This window comes from Capsicum annuum, chromosome 7 (genome assembly GCF_002878395.1).
Source record: "Capsicum annuum cultivar UCD-10X-F1 chromosome 7, UCD10Xv1.1, whole genome shotgun sequence".
Taxonomy (NCBI): Eukaryota; Viridiplantae; Streptophyta; class Magnoliopsida; order Solanales; family Solanaceae; genus Capsicum; species Capsicum annuum.
In genome coordinates, this window is record NC_061117.1 from 3,556,748 (window position 1) to 3,584,461 (window position 27,714).

At 35.8% G+C, this 27,714-nt stretch overlaps 1 protein-coding gene across 1 annotated transcript; it reads right to left on the reverse strand.

The window, feature by feature from the left end:
- Positions 1-795: 795 nt before the first annotated feature.
- Positions 796-27,714, reverse strand: LOC107877581. Its single transcript, XM_047415124.1, has 2 exons — positions 27,508-27,714; positions 796-1,113 (listed from the first exon to the last, which is right to left on the reverse strand). Exons 1-2 carry the CDS (start codon positions 27,618-27,620, stop codon positions 888-890), a joined length of 339 nt encoding a protein of 112 aa, XP_047271080.1. The 5' UTR covers positions 27,621-27,714; the 3' UTR covers positions 796-887.

A 27,714-nucleotide genomic window follows, 5' to 3' on the forward strand; every position in this document is an offset into this window, starting at 1 on the left:
TCTTGCTGAGGCGCCTCTACTTTGTACTTCAACAAAACTTCATATGCATCATATCACAAATTCAAACAAATAATTATTATACCTAATTTTATACTAGTTAAAACATATGTATAAGTCCTAAAAAGAAATTAGTAAGATCTATTTTCTTCCTTTATATTATTAAACTTAACTTTTCATGTCTCTACTTGTTAATGTATGAAAAAACATGCAAGTTTTTATTTGTAGGTTCTTAATAAGTTTTGAAGTTGTGATATATTTTCATTTAATAAGTATGTATAATCACAAAATTTAAAGTGAACTAGTCTATATCACGAATAAAATTTATGTTCTTGTTTGTATGGTTAAGACTAGTTGCTGGATCTTGAAAAATATGAAGAAAATTTGTTAAGTCCAGACTATGTTCTATTTCATTTTGAAAAAAATATTTATTTTTTATTTAATTGAATTTTATTCTGATAGTCAATTATTTTTTTTACATTGATGTTGAAGATGAATCTCAAAGTCAATAGTTGGAGTCCTTATCATCGTAATACACATATCAAACATGCAAATTAAAAAACCAAAAAATACTAAATCTTATAACATTATTTCGGGTGCTTAAATTGTTGAAAGAAAATGACTCACATAGGTGAAACTTGGGAGGATCGTAACTATAAAGGCAAACATGATGATCGTGATAAAAGTGAAAATTATGGATCCTTAAACACACAACATGAGCAGCAACAATCAGATACTTATTTGTTTATATAAAGTTCCTGTTCCTCGCAACTCTTTTTTTTTGTAGTTAAAAGGGGTTATAATATATTAGCTAAATAGAGTTGGTCGTACAAGTAGGCGACTCATGGCTAGCCGGAGAAAGTTCTGGCCTAATGTCATTAGTACAGATATTAGTAGTACATACATAGAGGGGCATCTTGATAGTGCCGTACAAAAGAAGTTCCATCCTTATTGGCATAGTACCGGTCCCGAATAAACAAAGGCGGAACTATCCATTCCTTCCAAAAATAGTTACTTCCTAACTTAGTGCCCTCCTTTGCTAGTAAGTCCGCCACACTGTTTGTTTCCCGCTGTTCATGGAGGACCTGCGGACTCCCCATTTGCTTCAGAAGATCTCTGTAAAAATGTAGTTAGTTAGATTCATCATACGCAGTTACATTATCCTCGCAGCTCTTATATGACTAGAGTTGGGAAGAACTTCATACAAACAGACAATTGTCTAATTGTCAATGCTCAAATTGAGTGCTTAAAAATCTATAATTTTAAATTTTATACCGATTATCACATTAATGTCTTTATATCCACGATCATAGAAAATTTTACTAATATAAGCCATTTTCTCTCAACAATTTAAGCATCTAAAATAGATAAAGTTGTATGATTAATATTTCTTGATTTTTTAATATGTGTTTGATATGCAGATTAGAAAAATATGGACTATCAACTATTAACATTGAGATCCAATCAGATCCATTCTTAACATTATGCGAGCACAGCATAATACCAAACAATCAAACTCTAAAATTATTGTAGAAATTCATAAAAAGAAAACATGATATATATTAATCTTCAAGAAAAAACTTTATAAAACATAACTAACATTACCACAACTAGCATATCTATTAATTTCTTATTCCTAATTTTGTTTCTCAAAAAAACTCACGACGTTCAATTTCTCTCCAGTAATAGAAAATATTTGTGCTATTTTTATAACAACGATATTAGGGGATTTGAAAAGTCTGAATAAACTTAATTTTAACTATTCTGCTGAGCAATTAATCACAATTAAAAAGATCTTAAATATTGATAAATAACAAATCACATTTCTTGGGATTGAAGATACTCACCAAGTTCATCTAAGTTAAAGTTAAATAAAGTCCTTTCGAATCTACGGATTGAGGTGACTTTTCATAGACAAAGGACAAGATTTGAAGTCTATAATGACTCTGATACCGAGAGAGAAACAACTTTTCAACGCTGGCGAGTCAATGAATATGGAGGAAAACCCTGCCTTATAAAGCCCTAAAAAATCATTCTACAACTTAGTAATAAACTCATTGTTTAGCGGCGGTGTTAGAAAAAAACTTTAATATTTGAGTTGAAATAAAAATGTATTGGGTTGTTTTGATTGTTGCTTTTGAGCCTTAAATGGAATTTGATTGAGCTGTTGATTTTAGCACAACTTAAGGGCTAAGTTTCCTTTTGGGCACTTTTGGTCGCAATTTTGGATCTCGTCAAAACTAAATTTTAGCCCTTAATATTTCTATTCTTAGACTTTAACTTGGGCCTCCAAATAGATATCACATTTAACAATTCATTTCTCTTGGACTTGAGCTCTTCTTCCCCAAAAGAACGCTTTTCAATCGGCTAGTGTCGTGTAATCGATAAGTCACAAGTTCAACGAAGTAATTATTAGGTCGTGATATCAACCGAGCATTACTAACGATGTTAGCATTAGAATAAACTATCTACATCGTATCACTTACAATTTTATTCTTTCTCTAATTCTGCTGGGTCTTCCCCTTTTTTTTTTTTACTTTAGCAAAACTTCAGATACATTAAAACAATAATTAAACTATCACTCACTGAGCGAAACTTAACAAATCTTATTCATGCTTTCATGAAAGATTTAGGGTCATGACTTATAGATTGCGAGTTCGAACAAGTACTTACTAGCTCACAAATTTAAACAAGCAATTATTAGATGCCAAATTCAAGCAAGTAATTACTAGGTCACAAATTCAAATAAAGTAATAACAACGTTATATCACTAGCCGAATGGAAATGGCAAATCTTATTCGGGATTTTATGTGAGCAATTCCTTGCTAACAAACCCGAAAAGACAATTACCGAGTCACAAATTCAAGCACAATAATTATCAAGATCATGAGTTCACGCAATTTACTAATATAATTTATAGTAGTGTAAACTAGCTACATCACTCCCATTCGAGTATCCCCTTTTCTCGAATCCTAATGAATTTCTTAAATACATATAATTTTACTAAGATCCACTGATTCAAAAACTCAACAATAATAGTAACTGATTAGTTTTTATTATAATCCTTCCAAATAATATAAACAATCTATTTTACATCGTGCATAATTTTTCTGTGCAAAATTTAAGGTGACTAATTATAAAATATAAACTTATCAATTAAATTTTACCTTTTTATAAAAACAATAATCACATTTGAAATTCTATTTTTTGGAAAATTGAAATTAGTTCTAAAATTGATTAAAAAATTGGGCACATTTATGTCAATGGGTCTATGGTGTTTCTCGATTTCCTTTACCACCATCACTTTACCAATAATAAGCATTTCTCAATCATGTCTTGAAAAAGCCTTTGATAGGCTGGAATGATCCTTCATTAGGCAAGCCCTGGGTTTTTACAATTTTCTCCCTAGGCTCTCCAAACATATCATGTCCTGCATCTCCACCTTATCCATTTCCATCCTTGTCAATGGGGGCTACAAATCTAGTTTCAAGCCTTCCAGGTGAACAAGATAGGGGGATCCCCTATCCTCTTACATTTTCATCCTTTGTATGGAGCTCTATCTAGAAGGATTAATCATAAAGTGGACACTCTTCAGTGGAATCCCATTTAGATTAATCGTAGAGACCCAAAAATCTCCCATCTTTTCTTCGTGGATGACCTTACCCTATTTCTAAAGCTGACATTCTCAATTATACTACCATTCCTAGAACTCTTGCCATCTTCAATACTCACTCCGGTAAAAAAGTTAATCTGGCCAAATCTAAGGTGCTTTTCTCCTCCAACTTCCACACCTCTACTAAGGATCATCTCTCATCTACTCTTGGCATTAAGGCCAACAACCTTTTTGGGAAGTACTTGGGCTTTCCCATTTTTCATGTCCCTCCTAAACTCAATGACTTCCAGTTCATTCTTAATAAATTAAGTACCAAATTAGCTGATTGGAAGGTTAAATTCCTAAACATGACCGATAGGACCACTCTTGCCAAAGATAGTCCAAGAAGTATCCCCAACCATGTCATGCAGTATATCCTTCTTTAGATTCATAACCATATTGATAGGGCCCAAAGAAACTTCATCTGGGGCACTACTGACTCCAAATAAAAAATGCAAATAGTTAGGTGGGACATTATCACCCAACCCAAACACTTGGGTGGTCTTGGGATACAAAAAACTAGTATCAAGAATGACACTTTGCTTTACAGTTTAGCCTGGAGATTGCATTCTAATCCCTCTACCTTATGGGTTAGAGTTCTTACCCAAAGATCACACCTAACACCGGAAGACACATTTCCTCCTATTCTAGAATCTAGAGGAATGCTCATAGAGCCTAGAAGCTCTGTAATGATTTTTTCCAATGGTTTCTTTATAATTGCCACAAAGTTAATATTTGGAGAGATAGATGGTCCCTAATCACCCTCCTTTATGCTTCATTATAAAAGGACCACTTCCCAAACACTGTCCCTCCTTGCAACTTTCTTCCTTTTGGCATAATGGAGTCTGAAATCTTGATTCCCTCCCTTTTGACATTCCCAATACAATTAAATTCAACATATAAAACTCTTTCCTTCTTAATTGTAAAATTCAATCTGACACTCCTCTCTCGCTTCCCACCAACAATAGAATCTTTTCTTGCAAAATTGTCCACCATCATATGTTCCATCAAAGGCAGCACTTAAGTCATAGCTACCCTCAGCTAGGTTGGATTTGGAAACTCCAGATTCCTAACAAAATGAATTTCTTTCTTTGGCTCCTCCACCATGACAACCTTACCACCAATTCTACTTTGGCCTATAAGCGTTTAACATTCTTCCTTATTATCATAATTGCAACCATGAGCTGAGAGATGTTCCTCAACTCTTCTTTAATTGTCTTCATGTTGTTTCCTTCTAGCAAGACCTCATTCAAGGTTATGAAGGAGACAAAGTCATTCCCCCCAACTTTTCCACTCTTTTAGATGGAATAACACTTGGAAGTTGTTTAAGGATTCTAGTTATGACAACCTTCTAAACTGGGCAACATTACTTTCATTTTTTCATTGGACCATCTGGAAGAATAGGAATTCTAATGTGTTTAATAAAGAATCCTTACCCCCCCCCCCCTCCCGTCTTTCAAAACTTCCTACTTAAAGGCAGCCAAATTATTTCATCTAAAAACTCACCCAACCCCTAAGCTGATTAGTACTATAGAAGTCAATTGGATTACCCCCAGGCACTTCTATAAGCTCAACATAGATGGGTCTAGTTTTGGAAATCCTGGAAGGGGTGGCATAGGAGGTGTTATGAGAAACTCTAATGGTGACTGGATCTTGGGCTTCTCTCAGAGTTTTTTGCATGCCACTAACAATTTTATGGAACTTGTTTTTTGCATGCCACTAAAAACATTATAGAACTTCTAGCTCTTAGAAAAGGCCTGCAGCTAGTTTTGGAGTATAATCTCTAACCCATTGTTATAAACATTGACTCTGAAAATGTGATACATATGCTTAAAAATAAAAATCCACTCATTAACCTTTACATTCATGATTGCAGGTTGATGTTAAGAAGGCTAGGCGGACCCCCTATACAAGATTTTTGTTGCTCCTTCCCCCACCCCCACCCCAACCCCCTTGTAGCCCATACAATATGGAATGATATGCAAAGGAAAAGTTTCTGTAGGACAATTTCTAACCTACAAATACCTGAGCTATGCAATCTTCAAAAACATAATATTACTATTCAAAAAACTATCCATATTCAGCAATTATGTGCATGCCTCCCTCTTCTAATCTGATTTTTTTCATCAATCAACCCATTTCAGGTCTCTTCTCTTTCTCTTTTTAGTTTCGTGACAGATTCAGAATTTAAAGTTATGAATTTAAAATTTAAAATTCTATTCTGAGTTAGTTTAATATTATAATTTTAAAACAAAAACACTAGGTGGTTATTACCATCTATTGTAGTCTTGGTGGATGGTAACTGTTGATAGTGGGAGGTGAAAGACATTCAGTGGAATAAGTAGAAATGCACGTAAGGTGGGACAACATACAATTATAATAATAATAATAATAATAATAATAATAATAATAACAACACTAATAATAATAATAATAGTCCCTTCCATTCAAAGTTTTGACGTATCTTTTTAATTTATTTTTTCCTTTTTAGCAACTTTCTAATTTCAATTTCTCATATGACATGTTTAAAGATATTTTTGTACATTTGACATGTCTATTTAAAAATTTTGAAATCTTCTTAATTTACTTAAACTTAGTGTCAAATCATCAATTTGAAATGAAGGGAGTAATAATTTAATGACAAACATAAGGTATAGATTAAACTTATTAAGTTCTCTCCAACTCATCATTTCTTTCTCATTTACTTAGTTGTTAGATGTATCTTGTTATTTTGTTGCCGTTATTTTTTTTCTTTTCATTTTTTTTTGATTACATCTTTTTTAAGTTAATGTATATCCAAAAAGACCTCTCTATCCTATAAAGATAGGACTAAGATCTGTCAACGTCGTAACCTCCTTTAGTTACTTATGAGATTACACCACATATGTTACTGTTGATTTAATTATTATTTTTTACTATGTATATCATTTGCCTATTAACTTCCTTTGTCTCTTGAATTGTAAAAATTTAGAATCAAAATACAATGCCTGTTAGATATAATTTAAGTTGAATCTTACTGTCTTTGTCAAAGAGTATTAGATTCAGTTGAAATCGTTACTTTTATTCTTCGTCGGTCTACACATGGTTAAGTTGAATCTATTATATCTGTCAAATGTATTTTATTCAATTGAACCAGTTACATTTATTCTTCTTCATCCTACTTATACTTTGAGTTGAGTCTACTGTCTTTGTCAAAAGTATAAGATTCAGTTGAATTCGTTACTTTCTTTCTTCGTTTACCTACACATAGTTTGAGTTGATTTGTCCGTCACCGTCAAAAGTAGTCTGTCTATGTCAAAAGTATTTGGTTCAGTTGAACTTATTAACTTTTATTCTTCATCCGCCTACTTAAAGTTTAAGGTTTTTTTGCTGTCTTTGTCAAAAGTATTAGATTCAGTTGAACTCATCCTTTTTTATTCTTCATCCACCTTTTAATATTTTGAGTTAAATCTGTTGTCTCTATCAAATGTATTAGGTCCAGTTGAATCCATTACTTTTATTTTCCGTCTACCTACACATGAATCTTTTTGACAAAAGTATTATATACGATTGAACGTTATTTTATTCTTCGTCCTCCTACTTATAGTTTTCATGAATTTGTTTTATCTATCAAAAGTATTAATTTCATTTGAATTCATTATTTTTGTTCTTCATCCTCCTACACATAGTTTGAGTTGATTCTTCCGCCTCTCCAAATTTATTGATTCTGCCGCCTCTCCAAATTTATAATTTCAGTTGAACTCATTATATTTATTCTTTGTCCGCCTACACATTGTGTTGTCGTATGTTGTCATATTAGATTCAGTTGAACTCATTATTTTTATTCTCCATTTGCCTGCACATAGTTTGAGTTGATTCTATTGCCTCTAACAAATGTATAGATTCAGTTGAACTCATTACTTTTATTCTTCGTCCACCTACACATTGTTTGAGTTGATTTTGTTGTCGTATGTTGAAGTATTATATTCAGTTGAACTCATTACTTTTATTCTTCATCCACCCACACATTGTTTGAGTTTATTTTACTCTCGTATATCATCGTATTAGATTCATTTGAATTTGTTACTTCTATTCTTTGTGCACCTCCACATAGTTTGAGTTGATTTTGCTATGGTATGTTGTCGTATTAGATTCAGTTGAATCTGTTACTTTTATCTTTCGTCCACCTCCACATAATTTGAGTTGAATTTGTTGAATTCACTCTAAATTTGCCTCAACTATTTTTTCAACTGGTTGCTCAGTTCCGCCAACGAGCAATGTAGATGAGGTACTGCGTATTTCGCAGCCGAGATTTCAAAAATATAGTGAAATTCAAGAAGCTATTATAATTTATGATAGAAATGAATAGGATAGAGAGACAATTATTGTTTCCTAAAAGTGAATACATGTTTAAACCCTGGAGTTTGTACTACACAGTGAGGGACTAAGTCCCTCAAGGTCAATCATAGGCAAAAACTAGTAAAAAAACCAGAAATCAAAGGACAGTGCAGGAAGAGTAAAAACACAAGATTTTAACGTGCAAACACCCTTGCTCAAGGAAGGGAAAAACCATGGCTTTCCCTCAAAAGCACTTCAAAATTCACTATAATGAAACTCTGGATTACATCCTTTACTGAACCTAACTCTAGGTTCCTTTCGATTGTAATAACTCTATTACAAACTCATCTTGACAACTCTGCCAAGGACTCTTTACATTGATTAACTCTAATAAGTATCCAGCTTAGCAAACTCTACCTAAGAATTCTCTTATCAAAGAAAAACACTACTCTTATAACATGAGTAGTTCAATTACAAATCAGATCTCACTCAAGAACATTTTTTTTTTAAGCATACATAATCAGCTAAGAACTTGAGCAGTGTTGAAAAATTAGATTTTTGTTGCCTCTCTTCACTCTTTGTAATTGCAAAAAACAATTTGATGAAGAAGCATCTTTTACTTTTATAGATAAGTGATGATTAGTGCTGAAAAAGATTGGTCCAGGTACCCATTCAGTACTAGCAATACCTGAAAGTTTGTTACACAAGAAGACAAAACTTGTGTAGACATGCGTGCAGGATCTGTTGTACCATGTACATCCATGTATATGGTCCCTTGCAACTATCTGCTCATTATCAAGACTATATATAGCAACTTTTCCCCTTTTTGATGATGACAAACCAACCATACAACTTTGAGCATCAATACACATCCATCATATTTAATCAGTGTGATTACTACTCTAGAGATGAATTTTCTCCCTATCGTTATGCTTCCACCATCATACAATACAGGGACCTAGTCCCTGGTTGTTATTTGTGGTAAAACATTCTAAGCACATGTTTGCTTTCCCTGTCAATGTTTTTATTTACAACACATGTTTTGCTCTCCTTATTACTGTGTCTTACCATATCAGTAACATGAACACACACACCCCTGATCCTCACATATGAAATCAGCATTCCCCCTTTCCTATCATTGAGAAGGATTTACAGTAGACCAACAGTAAAGATAAGTATAAGATAATTAACTCATGGCCACTGAGGTGACACTAACATGAAGAATAGCTTTAAAATAAATCTAAAATAATTAGATTTAACATTCACTAATTAGGATAAATACCATAACAATATACCAAAAAAACTATAAAAAGTATTATTTACAAAGGCCATAATAAAAACTAACTCAGGAAGTTGACACGCTAGGACTTAGGTATAAGGGGGTTTAGGGGAGAGAGATTTTAGCAACATCTCCATTCCATCAGCCCAAGCAGCGTGAGCATTCAGTAATTGTTTGGTGAGAGTTCTTACTTCAACATCAGTCTTTGGATTTCACCAGTCAACTCTAATATTTAGGCCTTGAGTTTTTCATTTTTTGGTATAAGTTTTTCAGTGGTACCAGGTCCCTTAGAGACTTTCTTTCTTTTGATAGCACTATGCTTCTTTTTGCTTATATCAGGACTACTAGACTTTGCATCAGAGGATCTGGTCCTCTCAGCAACATGAACTACCTCTATTTTCTTCTTAGTTATAATTACAATATCAGTGTTAGTATCCTCATCTTATCCATCCCCCACTACATAAATATTTACCTCCTTAACTGTGACAGTTTTTTTGAGTCTTTTTCTTTTGGTGGTAGAGGACTTACTTTCCTTCATGGCATCTACTAGTAATTTTTGTTCAGATCTTCTAGTGGAATAAGATCTAGCGCCGTGTACACCAGTTTCAATCATTTTCTCCTTTCCTTTACTGTCCTTAAGTTTCTTTATTTTCCAAATTAGATGTTGTTCATCATCATCCTTTTCATTTTCCTAATTTGGGGGTAATAAAAACTCTCTATCCTCTTTCAACTCATTTTTTTCTCCTGTTATTTGATCTTCCCCACTAGCAGAACCTTCCATGGGATCATTTCCAAGTAAAAGTAAATTTTCAGCTACCAAATTTATGCTACTGAGAGAATCAAATTTCTTTACAAGAATCTTTTCATCAATCAGATTAGCAAATATAGAGTTTGACTCAAAAATGGTAGGAGAACCAGGTCCTTATAAATTATCTAAAATTTTAGTACCTTTCAACTCTTTCAACTCTGAGGAATGAGGTCCTTCAGATTGAAGAATTTTTTTCTCTATTGGAGAGCCATAACCTTTGTTTAGGTCATTTTTTTGGATAGAACATTCATTGAGGCTTAGATTTTTTACTAGAACAGTTTCATTTAGGGTCTCAAGAATCTTATGGGAAGGACTAACGAGTGACACTCTTTATGGATCTTGAGAATTATCACAGGGTAAATCTTTCAGGGGGCTTGAAGAGGAGGAAATTTCAGACATTTTGAGATTTTTTGAGATGAAAAGAGGAGGGACCAGTTTTGATAAAGTTTTGAGTAAATTGAGAAGAGAATGAATTAAGTGGAATTGAATTTATAATTTAAAATTTGATTGTTTGTCATATAAAACATACCTTTTTGAAATGATGCATCTGATGACAACAGTTGTAACTTTTCATATTTAAACCAAATTGGCAGCTTTTGTTCATATGGGATTGGACAAGTGGCCCTTTTAAAATAGAAATTTTATAAAAACTTTAAGGCACATTGTTTTGGTACTCACATGAGAAATAGGACCAGATCCCTCTCTTGCTTGAGTGATTTTTTAGCTTATGATTGCTTCAACTATTTTTTTCCAAAGCTGTCCCCATGGGTGTATATCTGCAAAGGTATGATACTGAGTTAGATTAACATGAACTTACTTTATTATAGATACCTGTCTCCTTAACAAAACCAATTTGGAGGAGTCATACTGACTCAGTTCTTAGGTCAGGGCATTTTGATCAAGCTCAGTCTCAATTTGTTCTTTTAGAGCAGGTTTGAGGACCAAGTTCTAGATTTTTTCTTCACTCATACTGACTCAAGTTTCTTATTTTAGGATGAATTCCTTTAGGACCTAGGTCCCTTGTAATCATCTCTTACAAAGTGAGACACTTCCACATTGAAGTGTCCTGAGATTGAGAATTTAATCAGATCTTTAAATTAAGTATACAACACCACTATTAACACACATTTCTAACTGCAATCGTCTTTCTCATACCTTAATTCATGATCACAAGTTGGATTTGGTTTAACACCCCAAAAAATTGTCCATGCATTAGCTCGTGGTAATATGCTCTTAGAGTTAAATGACTAGAATAGTGTCAAAGAGACTGAGTCTTATTTTTGTCTTCCAAAATGAGTAAAGTTTAAACCATATATAATTTCCCTAATTTTGAGTTTTTATCATGTAGAAAATTGAATGAGCTTTCTGTCGATATAATATTAGCCCAAATCCAAAACCCGGGCAAGAAGTTATGGCTAATTTAAGTTCTAGTCATAAAACATTGTCATTTTGGTGCTTGGCGCAATGTGGAGGGGGCCTATTTAGAAATTGTCAAATTACAGTAGCATAGCGCAATTGTGGCGTGTCTCGCTGAAGTTTTAGGTCCCAACCAGTGGGACAACGCGATGGCTCCAAGTCGCGGTGACCTTAAGAATCCCACTCGTCAATTTCCAGTGAGCCTCTGTGATTGTGGCGCGTCGCGGTGGCTCATGAAATCGGGCTCCGAGTTATATTTTTATTCCATCTCATTAAGGGTACATTAGGTATTTTCCACCCTTTTATCAGCTTAAACACGGGATTTTTATCCCAAATGACCTCATTATTTATATTTTCATCAAAAATCATCAAGAACACTCCTTAGGGTTTCAAACAAGAAAACCCAAACAACTCAAGATTCAACCGTGGGTTTTTAAAATTGATTGAAGACTTGGAATCCTCAAGATGTAGGCACCAAGAATCATCCTTTAATTTCCTAAATCGAGGTACGTGGGGTTTATCCTAAAAATGTATGGGCTTGTTGAAATTACTCATTTATGATTTAAAGATTATAAAGCATGAATTTTTTAAAGGGGTTTGAAATCCATGATTTTATTATGCTTTATGCATTTTATTGATATTGTTGTTTTGGCCTTTAGGCCTCATCCCCTTAAATTGACTTACAAGTATATGTATATGTATGAAATTTAAATTTAAGATTTGTTTGAGAGCACAGATTATGAAGTCTCTCTCTTGTGATAAATTCAAGTTTATGATTTTATTGTGAATGATTTGAAATGCATATTTTATGGATTGAAAATAGTTTACTCAAATGCCATAGTATTTTGAGCATGATTTAGAGATTTAAGAGATGGAGTTTCTTGATGTAAATATATTTTGATAAAAGAGAAAGATTTTCATGACATTAAGAGTTTTGACATGGCGTGCATCATTGAAATTTAGACAAAGAGAGTTGCATACATGTGTTGACATTAGTTTTAAAGAAGGAGTTCTTTGAAATTATTTATTATATGGTTGTCCCGAATTTATGTTTTGAAAACAGAGATTGTAATATGCTAATAATTGCTCAGAAATGTGACTTGCAAGTCAATGGTATGACGATACCATAAGTATGTATGCGATAATAGAGTATGTATTTAGAATATGTTTTCAGAGTCTTAGCCTAAAACTGTGATTTGCCGATTCTGGTATATTCTTTTTACACTGGTGACGGTCGTGTGGCGTAGAAGAGTCAGAGACTTCAACTGTTGCAGCACACTTGGGTTGGAGGCTTCCCCGTCATATCAATGGTGGATTCCATATGGACCATGGAATTTCAGAGTTGTAGGGTAGACCACCTAGTCCAAAATTAAAATAAAGAATATCTCAAAGTTCAGATGATTTTCTTTTAGAGTCTTACAGAAATGCCCATGAGATTTCTTACTATATGACATGCTTATGAACTGTTTTTAAATTTCTCTCATATATGTTTAATATAAATTATTATTTTGGATTTACTCTACGTACCAATACATCTGTATTGACCCCCTAGCTCCTCAGTCTAAGTGTCCGGATAATCAGTAGAGTATCCCAGAGAGAAAAGATCTATATAGTGGTGAGCCTTCTTTATTCCAAAAGGCCTGTTATTTCATATTATGTTATTTCGTTGTTTTGGTCTACTGTGGCCTTGTCCTAACTTTCAGATAGTTGTCGAATTTTCATGCAGTAGAGATTTTGCAAACTGTTCTAGATGTTGTTTAGTTGAGTTCGGATTTCATTCCTTATTGTTAAACTAAATCCATAGTATGACAATGTTTCCGTATCAGATTATATTTCTACATCTTCTTTTATTATGTGAATATTTTGCATGATTACCAGATAGAGTAGGACGTTCGGGCCTTCATGGATCGGGATGTCCGTTACGTCCAGGCCCTAGTTTAGGTCGTGACAAACTTGTTATCAGAGCACGGTTCATGGTCCCGAGTGTCTGCAAAATTGCATTAGGTAGAATCTTGTTTATGGGTGTGTAGCGTGCCATACTTATAAACAGGAGGCTACTAGGCGTTTAGGAATGTTTCCCTTCTTTGTAATTTAGTTCGTGCTTTGGAGTCTAATCTGTCCTCTAATTCGTGATCTTTTGCATTTCAAAAAAACAATCATACGTCCCTGTCACACTAATGATCAGAATGTTCAAACAGATAAGGTCCATCCCAGTCATGGGATGAGGACCCGAAATAAAGCTCAGACACCAAATATTGATACTACTTTGGGAGTCCCTTTTACTCAGACAAACCCATCTAGGGCACCTAGAGCTCTCTGAACGGGGACTAACTGTACTCAGCCACGTGTGAGAGAGGTGTCTAATGCAGAATTCAGATAGTCCATTCAGATGCTTTCCCAATTGGTAGCCACATAGACTCAATGGTCGAAATATATTGGGTCTTCATCTATTAAGTCTGAGGCTACAAGAGTGGGCCAGTTCATGAGGATGAACCCGCCGAAGTTTACCGGTACCAAGGTAGAAGAGGATCCACAGGAGTTTATGGATGAGATGGAGAAGGTCTTTAACGTGATGCATGTAGATGAGGTAGAGGGGATTGAGTTAGCAGCTTACCAGCTTAAGGATTTTGCGAACCAATAGTATAATGAGTGGGAAGATTCAAAGAGTGAGCATGTTAAGCCCATAGTTAGGGTCGAGTTCATGGAAGCCTTCCATGATTGATTCTTTTCTCTCGAGCTGAGGGATGCCAAAGCCGAAGAGTTTATGAATCTAAAGCAGGGTAAGATGAGTGTCCAGGAGTACACACTGAGGTTCAACCAACTAGCCCGTTATGCTCCAGAGATGACTAGTAACATGCAATCCAAAATTAGAAAATTTGTATCCGGCCTTTCAGATGACTTAGTGCTTGAATGTTAGGGAGCAATGTTGAATCAGGACATGGATTTTTCTAGACTATCAGTCCACATGCAGCAAGTTGAGGAAAAGAAAAAAAATTGTTGAATCTAGATAGAAGGAAAAATAGGCAAAGAGAGACAAAATAGCATACCAGAGCTACAGTTAGTAGCAGAGTGGGAATTGGGGTAACAAATGGCAGAAGAAGAAGAATTGGGGTAATGCGCAATCTACAACTACTTCCCCGATGACCAGACCCTAGCAGGACAACGTACTCAGGATTTTTAGTATAGGCAGGGGCCGAGGATGCAGGGTTCACAGTCTCAAGGAAGTGTAGCTCAGACCTCTCAAACATATCTGCGCTGTGAGAAATATGGGAGGAATCATCTAGGGAGATATCAGTTTGGCGCTATGGTGTGTCATTCGTGTTGCCAGCCAGGCCATATCCAGAGAGAATATCCGGAAGCAAAGGGTAATGTTGGTGGAGCCAAGTCACAGGCTAATTCTTCTGCACCACTACCGCCTCAGAAGGGTGCCACTTCAGCCGCCAAAAATGGCCGCAACCGATTGTACGCCTTGAGCAACCGCAAAGAGGCAGAGGCCTCACTGGATGTAGTTACTGGTAAGTTGCAAATCTTTTCTCATAATTTTTATGTGTTACCTGATCTCGGGTCTGCCCTATTATATGTGACCCCTTATGTGGCTGTTAGTTTTGGGTTTGAACCAGATGTGATTGCTGAGCCTTTTTCTATTTCCACTCCGGTGGGGGATTCTATGGTGGCTAGGAGGGTGTATACAAATTGTATGGTGACTCAATGTGGGCGGTATATAGCGGCAGACCTCGTTGACTTAGACATGGTTGATTCTGATACAATCTTAGAGATGGATTGGCTTCATTCATGCTATGCCACGCTAAATTGTAGAATCCAAATGGTTACTTTCTCTTTCCTAAATGAACCAACAATAGAATGGGAAGGACATTATTTAGAACCTAGAGGGAAGTTCATGTCTTGTCTCAGAGCCCGTAAACTCATTTCTAAGGGTTGTTTGTATCATCTTATTCTGGTTAATGATTCAAATACTGAAAGCCCTTCTCTTCAGTCCGCCCCTCTGAGGAATGAGTTCCTAAAAGTTTTTCCAGATGATCTCCAAGGAATACCACCTGATAGGGAGATAGATTTTTGTATTGATATATTGCTAGATACCAGTCCATCTCTATTCTGCCATATAGAATGGCTCCTGCAGAGTTGAAAGAGTTAAAAAAGCAGCTAGCAGATCTTCTAGATAAAAGTTTTATCCATCCTAGTATTTCTCCCTGGGCTGTACCTATACTATTCGTGCGAATGAAAAATGGTTCCCTGCGTATGGTATAGATTACCGTCAGCTGAATAAGGCCACTATTAAAAATAAATATCCTCTTTCTAGAATTGATGATCTTTTTGACCAGCTTCAGGGTGCTAATTGTTTTTAAAAAATAGACGGATACCATCAGTTGAAGGTTAGAGAGTTAGATATGCCCAAAATAGCTTTCCGAACCCGATACGATCATTATGAATTCTTATTCATGTCCTTTGGGTTGACTAATGCCCCTGCAGCCTTCATGGATCTTATGAATAGGGTATTTCGTCAGTTTTTAGATTTGTTTGTTATAATTTTCATTAATGATATTCTGATTTATTCCAAGACTGAGGAGGACCATGCCAGTCACCTCCGAATCATTCTTCAAACTCTCAAAGATCATGAGTTATAGAGAGTTTTTCTTCCATAGCTGCACCACTTACTAAGTTGACTCAGAAAAAGGTAAAGTTCATGTGGTCTGACTTCTGTGAGAATAGTTTTGAGAAGTTAATAGATAGGTTAACAACTGCTCCTATTTTGACTCTTCCGTAAGGTATGGAAGGGTTTGATGTGTACTGTGATGTATCCCGTTTAGGACTTGGGTGTGTACTTATGCAGCACAGTAAGGTGGTGGCTTATGAATCCAGTCAGTTGAAGGTGCAAGAGCAAAATTACTCCACCTATGACTTGGAGTTAGCGGCTGTGGTATTTGAACTTAAAATCTGGCGGTACTATCTCTATGGGGTGCATGTTGATATTTTCACTGACCATAAGAATTTACAGTATGTTTTCTCGTAGAAAGAATTGAACCTCAGGCAACGACGCTAGATCGAATTGCTAAAGGATTATGACATGATCCTGCGCTATCATCCGGGAAAGGAAAATGTGGCAGCCGACACCTTTAGCATGTTGTCTATAGGCAGTCTTTCTCATGTTGAAGAAGGGAAAAGAGAGATGGCGAAGGATATTCATCGACTAGCAAATCTTGGAGTGTGACTCTTAGATTCTGAAGATGGAGGGGTAGTTGTTCATGAGATACCTAAATCATCCCTTTGTATCGAAGATCCCATCTTGATGTAGATCAAGAAAGATGTGGGTCAACAGAAGGTGATGTCTTTTAAAATTGGTGGTGATGGTATTTTGAGATATCAGGGTATATTGTGTGTGCCAGATATAGATGGTCTGCGGAAGATATTCCTTGATAAAGGTCACACTTCAAGGTATGTTGTTCACCCAGGATCTACCAAGATGTATCATGATCTAAAAACCATTTATTGGTGGAATAATATGAAGCGAGATATGGATAACTATGTCGCCAAGTGTTTTGAACTGTCAACAAGTTAAGGTAGAACATATAAGGCCTGGTGGTACTTCCCAAGAGATTGCCTTGCCCTTATGGAAATGGAAAATAAACAATATGGATTTCATTACAGGACTTCCGAGGTCTCGAAACCAGTATGATTCTATTTGGGTGATTGTTGACAGGCTGACCAAGTCAACACATTTTCTTCCTGTGAGGACCAACTATTTGGGAGATGATTATGCGATGATTTACATTGAGAAGATAGTCCGTTTTCTTCGCAACCTGTATCCATCATATCTGATAGAGGTACGCAATTCTCTTTATAGTTTTGGAGTTCTTTTCAGAGGGGTTTAGGTACTCAAGTGAACCTGAGTACTGCTTTCCACCCTCAGACTGATGGGCAAGCTGAGCGCACCATTCAGACCCTTGAGGATATGTTGAGGGCTTGTGTAATTGACTTCAAAGGTAGAAGGTTAGATCACATGCCGTTAATAGAGTTCACTTATAATAATAGCTACCATGCCAGTATTAAGATGGCTCCGTTTGAAGCTTTGTATGGGAGAAGATATAGATCATCAGTAGGGTGGTATGAAGTGGGTGAGACTCAGTTGTTCGGGCCTAATCTTGTTCATTAGGCAATTGAGGACGTGAAAATTATTAGAGAACGAATTAAAATAGCCTAGAGTAGACGAAAATCCTACGCTGATATTAGGAGAAGAGACTTAGAGTTTGAGGTTGGTGATTGGGTGTTTCTCAAAGTCTCCCCTATGAAGGGAGTTATGTGATTCAGGAAGAAAGGTAAGCCGAGTCCTCGCTATATAGGGCCATACCAGATTTTGAGAAGGATAAGTGAAGTTGCGTACGAGTTAGATTTGCTTGCAAATTTGGGTTATGTTCATCCGGTATTTCACATATCCACGTTGAAGAAATGTATTAGAAACCATTAATTAGTGTTGCCTATACAAGAGGTCAAAGTGACAGACTCCTTATCCTATGACGAAGAGCCCGTGGCAGTCTTGGATCTCCAATTTAGGAAACTAAGGTGCAAGGAAATAGCCTCGGTCAAAGTGTTGTGGAAAAATCAGAAAGTTGAAGAGGCAACTTTAGAATCAGAAAATGACATGAGAGATAGATACCTAGACTTATTTAATCCGGTGAATGAAGAAATGGAAGGTACAATCCTTATCTTATTCTTTTATGGCCTTAGTGTACCTTAAACCATGCTTGTTTGTGTTTCATGTCATCATTCGGGAACAAATGATCCCAAGGGGGGATAATGTAACACCCCGAAAAATTGTCCATCCGTTAGCTCGTGGTAATATGCTCTTAGAGGTAAATGACTAGAATAGTGTCAAAGAAACTTAGTCTTATTTTTGGCTTCGAAAATGAGTAAAGTTTAAACCAAATTTAATTTACCTAATTTTGACTTTTTATCATGTGGGAAATTGAATGAGATTTTCATCGATATAAGATCGCCCAAATACGATACCCGGGCAAGAAGTTATGGCTAATTTAAGCTCTAGTCATAAAACATTGTCATTTTGGTGCTTGGCGCATCGCGGAGGGGTCTATTTAGAAATTGTCTCAGGTACCAACCGGTGGGACAACGCGATAGCTCCACATCACAGTGACCTTAAGAATCTCACTCGTCAATTTCCAGTGAGCCACCGCGATTGTGGTGCGTTGCGGTGGCCCATGAAATCGGGCTCCCAGTTATATTTTTATTCCATCTCATTAAGGGTACATTAAGTATTTTCAACCCTATTATCAGCTTAAACACGGGATTTTTATCCCAAATGTCCTCATTATTGATATTTTTATCAAAAACCATCAAGAACACTCCTTAGGGTTTCAAATAAGAAAACCCAAACAACTCAAGTTTCAACCGTGAGTTTTTAAAATTGATTAAAGATTTGGAATCCTCAAACCGTGGGCACCAAGAATCATCCTTTAATTTCCTAAGTAGAGATACATGGGGTTTATCCTAAAAATACATGGGCTTGTTAAAAACACTCAATGATGATTTAAAGATTATAAAGCATGAATTTGTTAAAGGGGTTTGGAATCCATGATTTCATTATTCTTTATGCATGTTATTGATATTGTTGTTTTGGCCTTTAGGCCTCATCCCCTTAAATTGACTTACAAGTATATTAATATGTATGAAATTGAAATTTAAGATTTGTTTGAGAGCACAGATTATGAAGTCCCTTTGTTGTGATAAATTCAAGTTTATGATCTTATTGTGAATGATTTGAAATGCATGTTTTATGGATTGAAAATAGTTTACTCAAATGCCATAGTATTTTGAGCATGATTTAGAGATTTAAGAGACGGAGTTTCTTGATGTAAATATATTTTGTGAAAAGAGAAAGATTTGCATGAGATTAAGAGTTTTGATATGGCCACCTTGCATCATTGAAAGTTTGACAAAGAAAGTTGCATACATGTATTTACATGAGTTTTAGAGAAGGGGTTCTTTGAAATTATTTATTGATAAGGTCGCCCCGAAATTATGTTTTGAAAACAGAAATTGTAATATGCTAATAATGGCTCTGAAATGTGACTTGCAAGTCAATGGTATGACGATACCATAAATATGTATGCTATAACAGAGTATGTATTCAGAATATGTTTTCAGAGAATGCATGTTTTAAAAAGTTAAAAATAGACTTAAAGCAGGCTAGGTGGTTACCCGAAGAAGGCTTGAGTTCAAGTAACTCTTAGCCTAAAACCGTGATTTGCCGATTCGGGTATATTATATTTATTCGGGTAAAACAAAACTTCGTATTCTTTGCCTTTATAATAGAAATCACATACTAAGTTTTTTTGTTTTATATATATAAAAAAACATAGTATACTTTGCTTTGCATTGCTTCAACTTGAATTTGATATAGACTGAGAGAGAGTAGAGTTCAAAATGGATTACAAAAATTCATATAGTCAACTCTTCCCAATATATGTGAAGAGTATATATATAGGCATTATATTTTAAGTGTTATGCTTTAAGTGTTACAATCTAGGTGTTATATTTCAAGTATTAAGATTTTTGTCTCTTTCCTTTTTAGGTTCCTTTTTTTTTTTAAAAAAAGGCATGATAGTACACTCCAATCATAGACCGTGACCACCAATTCTTCTTTCATTTTTCATTTGTCTTGGGTCAGAAACACGTTAAGTGATTGAGCACCTTCCTTAAAGTCATCAAATTTGTAACATCAAATTCCTCTCTGTCCTCTTCTCAGCAACAGAATTCAATTTTCTTAGAACAAAAAAAACCCAACCTCATCTTTCTATTTAAACTCACCTCACTCTCATATCAATCCTAGCTTAAGGTGTATGATTTGGTTAATCTATTGTTGACTTCACAACGATTGATTAGGTGTAAGGGTTTTGCAAAGTATGTTTTGCTTTTTTAATAAAATTGAGTAATGGATTTCTGTGCATTTTTCCTTTTTGTTAAAGTTTTATTTTTGTTCTATTAGATTAGATCTGATCTTTTTAAGATCTTGAAGTATATTTTAATGATAAGATGGACACCATGCATCTACTTAAATCAGACATGATATGAATTGTCCTCTTTTTTGTTATGCATTGAGTCTTTAATCGGAGACGCATGATCTAGGTATTGTACAAAGACTGTATTTGAACTTAGAAATTCACTAAATATGTGCAAATATAAAATGTAGTACCAATTATTGGCAACTGAACTCATTATTTTTAAATTCAAAACCCATAAAGTTGAAATCGTGACTCCATTTTAGTGCAGTATTTTCTTGCTCTTTTCAATAGAACTACTACTAGGTAGCATTATATTAAACTAATTGTTTTAGTTTTTACCAGCATATTCTTTAAAATAAAATTATTTAAGTGTATGGGTGGTTAAATTTTACTAATAAATGGCCCATAAGTTGATAATTCCACACAATTTTTACTCATTTAGTTTCATGGATTGTCTACCCAATTGAAAGGTCTTTAAATTTTGTTATGTATTAAACTTGTATCCAGTGGTGGAGCCGCATTATGAGTAGGGGGTTCAGCCGAACCCCCTTCGGCGAAAAATTATACTATTTTTATATGGTGAAAATGACTTTTTGTATACATATAGTTGATGTTGAATCCCCTTTGGTTAATTCGTGTGCCTACATTTTTCGATTTCGAATCTTCTTGGTGAAAATTTTGGCTCCGCCACTGCTTGTATCTAGTGAGGCATAGATTCTTTAAGGATGTTGAGCATTAGTACAATAACAACAACAATTGGGATCGGGGGTAAGTGTATGCAGTTCATAGCACTACCTCAGATGTGAGATAGATAGGTTGTTTCTGATAGACCCCGGATCAAAATAAAACAATCTAGACAAGGAATAGTAAAAGAACAAAATACAATCGAAATCAACATATCCAATAATACCATAAACAAGATACACCAAGTAATACAACATCCTAAACTCAAACTATCCTTCTACTCCAATGTGCCTCCTCTATAACTTCCTATCTAGGTTCATGTCCTCGATAGGTTGGAGCTGCTCCATGTCATGTCTAATCACCTTTCTCCAATATTTATTCGGTCTACCTCTACCTCACTAGAAACCATCCCCATACCTGTTGCTGGGAATCTGTGCCCCTTCTCATCATATGACCAAACCATCTCAACCTTGTTTCCCTCATCTTTGCTTTCACTGAAGTCACTCCTTCCTTATCTCGAATAACCTCTTTTCTAATACTATCTTTTCGAGTACACCAACACATCCACCAAAGCATTCTCATCTCCGATACCTTCATCTTCTGGATGTGGGCCTTCTTAACAGGCCAGCACTCCACCCCATACAATAAAATCAGTCTAGCTATCACTCTGTAAAATTTGTCTTTAAGTTTAGGAGGTACCTTTATGTCACACAAGATTTTGAAAAATATAAGTTACATCTTCGTCAATCTCTCCATTCCGTAATCATAGACCCTATATACTTGAAACTATATCTCTTATTGATAGAATGAGTATCAAGCTTAACAACCATATTGGACTCATGCTACACCTCGCGATACTTATACTCCATATATTTCGGGTTGGACCTACTCAACCTAAATCCATTAGACTCAAAGGTTTGCCTCCAAACCTCTAATTTAGCATTAACTCCACTACATGCCTCATCTATCAAGACCATATCATTCAAAAAATAGCAAATAGTAAGATACCTCACCTTGAATTTGCCACGTCAAAACATCCATCACCAAGGCAAAAAGGAATGAACTAAGCGTCAATCCTTTATGTAACCCCATCAAAACGAGAAAGTTCTCCGAGTACCCTCCCCTAGTCCTAACCCGAGTCTTCAATCCATTGTACATATCCTTAATCACTGTAACATACACCATAGGTACACCTTTAGCCTCCAAACACCTCCAAAGAACCTCCCTAGGAACTCTATCATAAGTCTTCTCTAAGGCGATAGAAACTATGTGCAAATCCTTCATTCTTTCCCTATACTACTCCATTAGTCTCCTAGCAAGATAGATGGATTTATTGGTGGAGCGTATTGACATAAACACAAACTGATTTTCAAAAATAGTAACGTTCCTCTACAACCTCAACTCTATCACCCTCTCCCAAACCTTCATAGTGTGACTCAATAGCTTGATACCCCTATAATTATTGCAATCCTGAATGCCACCCTTATTCTTATACAACGAAATCATGTACTCCACTTCCAAGCTTCAGGCATCCTTCCCGTCTTGAAAATTATGTTAAACAACCAAGTCAACCACTCTATACCTGCCCCTCTTGTGCACTTCAAAAATCCATGGGAATCTCATCTGGCCCCGTCGCTCTACCTCTACACATCCCATGAATTGACCCTTAACCTTCTCAACCTTAATGCTCCTACAATAAGCATAATCGCGAAACCTTTTGGAATGCTCCAAATCCCACAACACAATGCTAGTATCCCTTTTTTTGTTCAGGAGCTCATGGAAGTAAGTCTGTCATCTCTTTCTAATACGATCCTTCTCTATCAAAAATTTGTCGCCCACATCCTTAATACACTTCACTTGATCAAGGTCTGGAGCCTTTCTGTCCCTTACCTTGGGTAGCCTATACAACTTTTCCCCACCCTTACTATCTAACGTTGTGTATAAACTCTCGAAAGCAGCATCCTTAGGCATCGGGTAACTTCACCTTTCTCCTAGCAATATTATACTCCCAATTTTTCCATTTATCCTCTTCATCCTTACTCTCAGCCAACTTTGCATATGCTTTTATCTTAGACTCCACTTCTTCTTCACCTCTTCGCTCTACCACCAGTCCCCTTGGTGTTTGCTTGAGAGTCCAATCGAGACGCGCAGCACCTCTCTAGTTGTCTCCCTAATGCAACTGGCAATCTTATCCTATATACTATCAGCATCCCCTCCTCTCTCCCAAGCCTTCCCCTTCATCAACTTATCCCTTATATCCAGTGCCATAGCTAAAGTCAAATTGCCCTATCTAATACTTGGATGATCCTCCATACCTCTCCTCCTCCGCTCCTTTATGATCTCCAAGTCCATATCCAAAAGCCAATATTGGGTCGAAAGACTCTCACTTGATAAGAAGTTACAGTCCTTACAAATACTCCTATATTCTTTCCCGAGGAGCAAAAAGTTAATCTGGGTCTTGGACACCGAATTATGGAAGGTACTAAGTGAACCTCCTTCTTGGGAAAGTTTGAATTAACTACCTACCACTAATCCAAACACCTGAGCAAAATTCAAAAGTGCCACTCCTTTGGTATTCCTTATACCAAACCCATAGCCTTCATACAAATCATCATTACCCCTTGAAGAAGACCCTATGTGCCCATTGAAATCCCCTCCTATAAAAAGCTTATCATTACTAGGGACATCTCTCACCATCTCGTCCAAAGCCTCCCAAAACCTCTTTTTCTCATCCTCATCCAAGCCTATATGCGGGGCATATGCACAAATAATATTCCAAGAAGACTCTCCAATAACTAGTTTAATTGACATCATTCTATTGTTGACCCTCTTAACCTCTACCACTTGCTTTCTGAGCACATCATCTGCTAGGATACCTACACCATTCCTATTCCTCGCGCTTCCTAGGTACCACAACTTATAACTATCTAATACCCTCACCTTAGTAACTACCTATTTGGTATCTTAGAGACAAGCTATATTAGTTCATCTTTTTTCTAAGTATTTTCACTAGCACTAATGATTTCTCTAATAAAGAACATATTTTCCACGATCCTACTCTCAACCTACAACCACCTTTAGCCCTTTTACCCTTCCTTCCCCCTACCCTACCCTGACCCCAACCCAAGATCCACCCAAAGACATGGCCCTAAGTCAATACCATTTTCCATAACAATCAGATACTAGAGACTGCACCAACCAATAACACTAAGAGCACACAGTCTAGACAATAATGCAAACCAAATATGTTACTATCAAGCCCACACTACAGAACTAGTAAGAACAATAAAAATCAATAAAACACAAGTAGAATTAACAAGTAAATCACTACTATGAAATATAGAAATAAATAAGTAAATTATCACACACAGACAAGATAGTCAGTGAAGGCGCGAAGATAAAAGGGATTGAAGTACAAATAGTACACAAGACAGACAATGGCAGCCACTATAATCAAGAAATCTATACACACGACTAGAAGAGATAGAGTGAGTGCACCTGATTGAAGTTAGGTTAGTTTACTTGGTCAAGTCACCGAATTTTGATAATTTGAGATGAAAATTGGTTGATGAAATCTTGACGTCACCATTTGAGAAGAGAAGTCGGATCTGGACTTGTAGTACATGTAAAGGGAATAGAAAGAAAAGAGAAGAGAGTTATGGTCGCGCGAGAAATGAGGAAAAACAACAATTAGTTTCGCTGGAAACTGACATCACTTGTCCGAAACTGATGGGTCGCTAGTCCGATGAGAAGATGCTAAAGTTTAGTGGTCAACGCAAGAAGTGTGAAAAATAATGACAATCTGCTTAGCCAAAAACTGACGTCACTCGCCAAAAATTGATGGGTTTGTTGGGTCGTAGAGATGGGATTGAATCTTGGATGGACAGAAGAATTAACCGAAGTAAAGTCAGCGGGTAACCGGTAGGATTCGACCACGACGACGATTAACCAGATGGACAATGGCAGGATTCGACCACAACAATGGCCATTTGTTTCAAATCCAAAGTTGAGCATTAGTACAATTTTAACAAAATATTTACAGTAGATTTTTGCTCTTAATGGAAGAGCAATTAACTCCAATAAGTAATGACAGTATTTAATGTGAGTTTAACAGGGTTGTATTAGTCAATTTGTACTCCTTATTAATTTCTCCTTAAGAGTTGTGCAAAAGACAAACATGTCAAGTAATATGAGATGAAGGGAATGATATATAGTGCATAACTTGTTGATTATGTGAAAATATAAACTTATGCTCCTCAGAAAAGCAACTTGCTTTGAGTGGCAAAAATTAAATTCCCACAAAAATAATAGAAAAATCTTATTTAGAGGTCTCGAGTACATGTTTTTAAAAAAAATTCTTATTAAAAGCATTGTTCAAGTCTCCTAGAAATGGACCTTGTTGTGGTGAAATTCTTGACGAAAGTGACCCTAAAATGTGCAAATTCAAATTTAATCGAATCCCAAAATAAACGATGATGGTTCAGGTGCAAAAAAAAAAGGAAATAATTGATAGTTGGAGTGTGAAGCTTGCGAAAAAGTAATAGTTCAGATGCTTTTTTGACCATTAATTCTTAAGAGAAACCATATCAAGGAGGATAGAAGTTGTGTTCTTCAAACCAAGTATTGAGCTTGTCAACTCTCATTGGTTTAGGGTGTGTTTGGTATGAAGGTAAAATATTATCCAATGACTTATTATTTCAAGATCATTTATACAAAATTTAGCAAAAATCTCTAGAAGTAGGATGGGTTAGGGTGTGGGGTCTTGAGGGTGACAGGGTGGGATGGTCAAGGGTAGAGGTGTCAAAATGAACTCAAATTGAGCTAATCCGTCCAACCCGTCCAATATTTAATGGGTGGGTTCAAGATAATTTACTATTGAGTAAATCTCAACTCATTTTGAAATTGCGTTCAAATGAGCCCAATCAATCTCCACTTCAACCTGTTTAGTAAAAAAATAATTTTCTTAATGAAAGTAAGAAAAATAAGCGATAATATGTCCTCCTACACTCAAAATTACCCACCACACCTCGCCCTCACCTCACCCATCCCAACTACACCCCTAGCTTACCCCACTCACCCTGCCTCTATTAAATATATTATTTTTATTTCTTAAAAAGTTTCTTATAATTTTTTTTTGCCCCCACCCCACCTCATCTCCATTCCCCACCCTACCCAGACCCCCACCCTTACCCCCACCTTCACCCAAAAAATTAATTTTTTAAATTTTTTTAACATAAATTGAAAATCTTTTCTTACCTCACGATCAAAATCCTACCCTCCCCTTCGCCGCATCCCCTACTCCTCCCAAAAAAATTATTTTTTAGAAATATTTTTTTAAAATAAATAAATAATTTTTTATAAAAAGAAATTTACCCAACCCCCTGCACCCCCTATACGACAGTACCCCATCCCCTAAAAAATATAGTTTTTAAGAAAATTAAATTTCTTTTTTTTTAATAAAAAAATTTTACATCAAAAACCATCCCTTCCCTACCCCCACACCGACATCCCACAACGCTCCCAATTTTTGTTTTAAAAAAAAATTATTCCTTTAAAAATTATTTAATTTTTTTTTAATTCTTACCCCACCCCATGGCATACCCCATTCTCAAAAAGTTATTTTTTAAAACAAATCAATTGTTTTTTTTTTTTTAAATTCTTACCTCTAACCATCCTAACCCCCAACCTCGCGGTGCAGTCCTCCCTAAAAATAAATTTCTATTTTTTTAAAAAATAAATTTTTATTTTTAGACTAAGCGGGTCAAATTAGGTTGGGCTTGGGTGGGTCAAAGTCCAACCCAATTTTTACCCATTTCAACTCAATCCGTTTCAACCCAAAGTAAATTTAGGCGGGTCATGACCCAACCCAGTATCCAATTCAAGTCATTTAATATTTTCAGTCTCAACCCACCCCGCCCATTTGACACCCCTAGTCAAGGGGTAGGGGTTGGTGATGTTTAATAGAGGACATAATAAATATAGAATGTCACTTGTAGAACTTGTTTTTCCTACTTCCATTAAGAAAATTATTTTCCTCATTTGTAAGGAACTTGTTTACCAGCCAGGTTCTTCCGACTATCTTTTCGGAAAGAATGTAGTTGATTGAGGAGGCAGAGAGTAGTGTTAGTGTTGTCATGTGGTTCATTATATTGAAGTGTCAGTAGTGATATAGTAACGATGGTGATCTATTTTTTTTATTTTTCAGGAAATTTAGTAAATGTGTAGGATTCGAAAAATCTTCAATTTATGATGTACATTAATATACCCTCTTGAACTATCCATCTATAGGAAAGGTGCTTCAGGATACTAGAAATGGACTCACCTTTGAAAGCTAAATATGAAGATCTCATCACTTGCTTCATCGTTGAGAAAATTAATGGCCCAAAACAAAAGTATACGGAATACGTCATTGAAGAGAGCTTCCAGCGGCGCCATTTAAGGATTCTGTTACGGAAGTCACAATTAGAAAACCTTACTATAGGGCATTTTTATAGTTGGGCAAGATCCATTGGTGGATCGGGTCTGGACA

Coding starts and splice junctions, on each gene's coding strand:
- LOC107877581 (XM_047415124.1), bottom strand. CDS start 27,620: ATGGCGCCGCTGGAAGCTCTCTTCAATGACGTATTCCGTATACTTTTG. Junction 1,114..27,507: donor TTCATATTTAGCTTTCAAAG/GTGAGTCCATTT, acceptor ACATTTTTACAG/AGATCTTCTGAAGCAAATGG.